The sequence below is a fragment of the Acanthisitta chloris genome, unplaced genomic scaffold, assembly GCF_000695815.1.
Source record: "Acanthisitta chloris isolate BGI_N310 unplaced genomic scaffold, ASM69581v1 scaffold20559, whole genome shotgun sequence".
Classification (NCBI taxonomy): domain Eukaryota; kingdom Metazoa; phylum Chordata; class Aves; order Passeriformes; family Acanthisittidae; genus Acanthisitta; species Acanthisitta chloris.
This window is the reverse complement of record NW_008692245.1, coordinates 15,180-19,369: the sequence shown is the minus strand read 5'-3', so window position 1 is coordinate 19,369 and position 4,190 is coordinate 15,180. Positions and strand designations below refer to the sequence as shown.

General features: G+C 39.4%; 1 protein-coding gene across 1 annotated transcript in view; it reads right to left on the bottom strand.

Moving 5' to 3' along the window:
* Nucleotides 1-3,691, bottom strand: part of TAF4B (TAF4b RNA polymerase II, TATA box binding protein (TBP)-associated factor, 105kDa) — a 55,603-nt gene extending 51,912 nt beyond the window's left edge. The window contains exons 1-3 of the mRNA XM_009082592.1: nt 3,640-3,691; nt 2,450-2,598; nt 1,622-1,729 (exon numbers count right to left, since the gene is read on the bottom strand). Coding sequence (XP_009080840.1) covers nt 1,622-1,729; nt 2,450-2,598; nt 3,640-3,691 — 309 coding nt within the window. The remainder of the gene's footprint in view (nt 1-1,621; nt 1,730-2,449; nt 2,599-3,639) is intronic.
* Between the last annotated feature and the right edge of the window lie 499 nt (nt 3,692-4,190).

Sequence of the window (4,190 nt, the reverse complement as noted above, 5' to 3'; positions counted from 1 at the left end):
TTCCTGCTGCTTAAATCCAGCCCTACAGCTCATTACAAGTGTTCAAGTTCCTACACTGGGGACAAGAAAAATGGCTTACAAAAAATACTCCATGTCTATGTCTTTAAATATCTCAGAACACAAGTTACACCAACTACATCAAAACTGAACTAAAAGTACAAAAGAACCAAGCCAAAGGCAGAGGTAAGTTTAAAAAAAGAAAAGTTAATAGCATGCTGAATCTCAACATTTATCCACATGATAGTGTGAGAATGCAGGCAATTTCATCCATCAGATGATGGATGACCATCTTTTCTCCCCAGTGCAAGGGAACTATAGTAGATGACTATTGTTTTTATATCCTAAAGATCTCTATGCAGGGATCACAAGCACATGTTTTGCAAGCTGATATTCCAAATTAAAAGTGAGTAAGGAATACCCATTCCTGTTTCTTAGACACAAAGCATATGTTATGTCTATTCTAAGCAAAATAGAAAACGTATTAAGAGAGGCTGCTGGGTTTTCCACTTTAGCCCCAACATTAGCCATCTGTAGTGAGGGGGAAGAGAAAAAAGATCAGAGTGTGAGTAGTTTTCAGCTGCTGATACAGAAGATCAGCAGGAGGACAAGCTTGTAAATCAGACTGTTAGTTATCACTGTCAGCAAACACATCCCCCAATCCTTCAAACACCATCAAGGTCAAGAACATACACCCAGTGTGTTTTTTTGAGTGACTGATCCTGCTCATTTACTGAGTGCTTGGTCAAATGCTACAGCCCAGTCTCCTCTCCTTTAAACTGCTGTTCACAAAACATATGTACAAGTCAGACTTCTTCACAATTTCTCCTCCAGATTATGAGGACATAACATGTTATCTGCAGAGAAAAAGTAGTTTTCTTTTCATCACTCAAGCTTATCCAGAAGTTTGGAACATGCCCAAGAACAGAGCATGAACCGTATCTAGAAGTCACATACTCTACAGGTGGCAAGAGTCTCTTCAGAATAGTCCTAGAACACTTTTCTCTGGAAAAGGCAAAATAAGACCTAAGAAATAAGACAAAAACACTACGTAAAAATAATAAGGCATTTCCAACCACTGTCTGTTTATAGTGGTATCTGTGGAACCCATCTGCCACATTCAGTTACAGAACAGGTCTTCAGGTATGACCTTCCTTCAGTTTTTAGTGAGGGAAAAGATCATACACATGAAAAGCAGCTTGACTGGTACAGACAGCTCATTTTCCCCTCAACATCTCAGGTATACCTCCTTCCCCCTTAAGGAATCAGAGAACGCCAACAGGAGCACAATAGGAAGTCTCCATCTCCCAGAAAAGATCCGGCAAGAGATTGAAGGAGATCTGTCAGAGTACAAAAGCATTGGAAATGGCTCTCTGAACCATTTATTTTATTCATTGTTCATGTGCTTTCTACTGTAGTGAGATAAGATTATCTGACACATGCTGACAGAAGCATAACTGAATTATGCATTTAAAAAATATATTCAGGAAAGAATTTATTGTGGGGACAAAGGTTACCAAGCTTAGTGAAAACCACATTGCAGTTAGAAATAACAAGAATGCATCCATATTTTCTCCACTTCTTTCTGTCACTTATTCCACCCAGTATAAAGCTTGCAACCTACCCGTATTACAGCAGGTGGCTGAACAGTAGAAGCCACAGCATTTGCTGTTTGAGATAATGTTTTCACAGGAATAGCTGCTACTTTCTTTACCAACTGGGTGCCAGAGTTCTTAAAAAAAAAATAAAATTATACATGTGCAAAGAACAGTTGTCAGACAAGCCAATGACAAAACAGCTACTGAAGTTGGGGTCAGATACAAACCAAGACACATACTCTTACAGTAATGACACAGGCATCATTCACATAGTCTACACAGTTTAAACACTGCTCAAAGCCACTTGTCTACCAGTTTAATATTCAATAACTGATTCAGAGATGTTTAGAGACAACGTGTAATCAGAATAAAATGGTTAAAGAAATATGTAAATGGTTACTTTTATGTACCTCCTTATTCTTGTGTGCTGACCACATTACAAGAGATGGCAGCAAAAAGCCAGCAGAGCTCAGGGAAGGAGGAACATCCTGGAGACACACGAAAGGTCCTCAGCCTCACTCAGCTTTAGAGAAGTATCCAACCAGAGGATCACAAGGTTGCAGTTACTAGCAGTAACCATTTAGGTAGGTTTTTGGTTGGGTTTTTTTTCTTCACTTAAAAACAGTTTACATCATCAGAGACGAACTCACTAATTTGCACTTTCCCATATGTAACAGCTAACAGTTTCTCCAAACTGAGAAAGCAAAGTGATGTTTATTGATGCAAAACCAAACACCATCATGCTGCTCAGAAAGTGTTCACAAGCTTATTTAACCCTCCATAACTTGTTTGCAAACCCTGCTATAACTACGTAACATACAGCTCCCTTGAATTCAGGCTATGAGAGAAGTTACCTGTACAGCACATATTCTGATTGCAGGTGTGCTGGCTGGCACAGATGGTCTCCCACTTGCGTTATTTTGTGGCTGGTTCTGTGCTCGTGCTATTGCTTGTTGAGATACTAGCATTAGTTGGCCACTACTGCTTCTGACAAGAACAGTTCCTGTTGGAGAAAAACATTCAAACAGTTAAAAATAAAGTCATGTTCCAGCTCTCCTGTATTTCTGTGGGAGAAATAACTAGATCACACTGATAATATAATGCTTAGTTTCCCGCTCCAAGGAACAGCTGACAAGAAATACAAGAACTAAGTGAACATCAGGTTTACTGTGCATGTTATGACAGAAAAGAATTCCTGAATTCAGGAGACAAACATAACCACATGGCCACATCAAAATGCCACGTGCATGCAAGATGCAAATGGCAAAGCAGCACACTATTTGGATCAAAAAGATATTTTGGACAATAAAAAGACAGACACACCCTATAGACACACTCTGGGATTACTTTAAGCAGTTCGACTTGCAAAATTCATCACCACTATCACACTTGGCTGCCTCTTCAGTCTCTGAACATTTAGGCACATACTAAGAGGTGAAAATACAGTTGAGAGAAAACCTGGAATGGGAACTGAAGCCTGATTAGTACCAGTTCACCTGTCTGTATCAAGACTATCCCCCTCAGTCAGAGGGCAGTGATCTCCCATGAAAGTCAAGGCCACTCAGACATCTGAAGCTGTACTGCTGTCAAGGGTCTGTCCAAAAGCATTACAATACATGATTTAATCAAAGCAGTTTACAGCCAAATAGGGAGATTCAAATGGGAAAGCAGGAAAAAAATAGAGAAAGAAAAAAAGAAAAAAAGGAAAGAAAACAAAAAAAGGTATGTCCTATCACCTTTCTCCTAGCCCATAAGCTACAACGATTAAAACAATTTTTTAAAACCCCAATATTTGTCCTAAAGCTTTCAGATGAAAATCACCTTAAGGAGAATCAGTCAGACGCCACAACACAAATCCATCTTCCCTACATTTGGAAACCATTCACCTACCAAGGCCACCTCCTCCTCCTCCCCAGCTCCCTAAGGCGTTGGCTCTGGAATATTCAGAGGTTTCATTACAGTCACAAATACAAAATGCTGGCCGGATACCTGGTCTCAATGGCTTTAGATCCTTGTAGCTACAGCACCTCTGCTGGTGTCTCACCTCTTTTACCTCCAACAGCAGCTGCTGCAAAGTCCATCACTGAAAACACCATCCTCAAACATCCTCCCTTAAAGGCCTTTTGAATAAAAAAGGGGGAAGGTACAGGAGAATGCCAGATAAATAAATAAGAGTACCTCAACATTTCTGGAGGACTGCATTAAACTTTCTTGCAAATTATACAATATCTGAAGAACTGTACATCTATGCATGCTTAAGCTCTTTCCTAGTGTAAAACAAGACTGCATCAATGGAACGGTCTTTTTACTACCTGGTTAGTCTGAAAGCTGTCAGAGTATTGCTGCACAAATACAACCTAAAACACTGCTCCTGTCTGAATTTAAATGAACACAGCAGGAAATGCCACAAGCTCCATGAGCTGAGTTTTGTTGGGGTTTGATTTTACTTTATAAAAAAAAAAAAAAAAGATCAAGCTATAACTACATGCTCAAAAACAGCTTTCCATCCTCCACATCTAAAAGCATAAGAGAATATTCCAAGACAACACAAAACTTGATATAGAATTCTGTAACATCAACATATTGCCATTTACA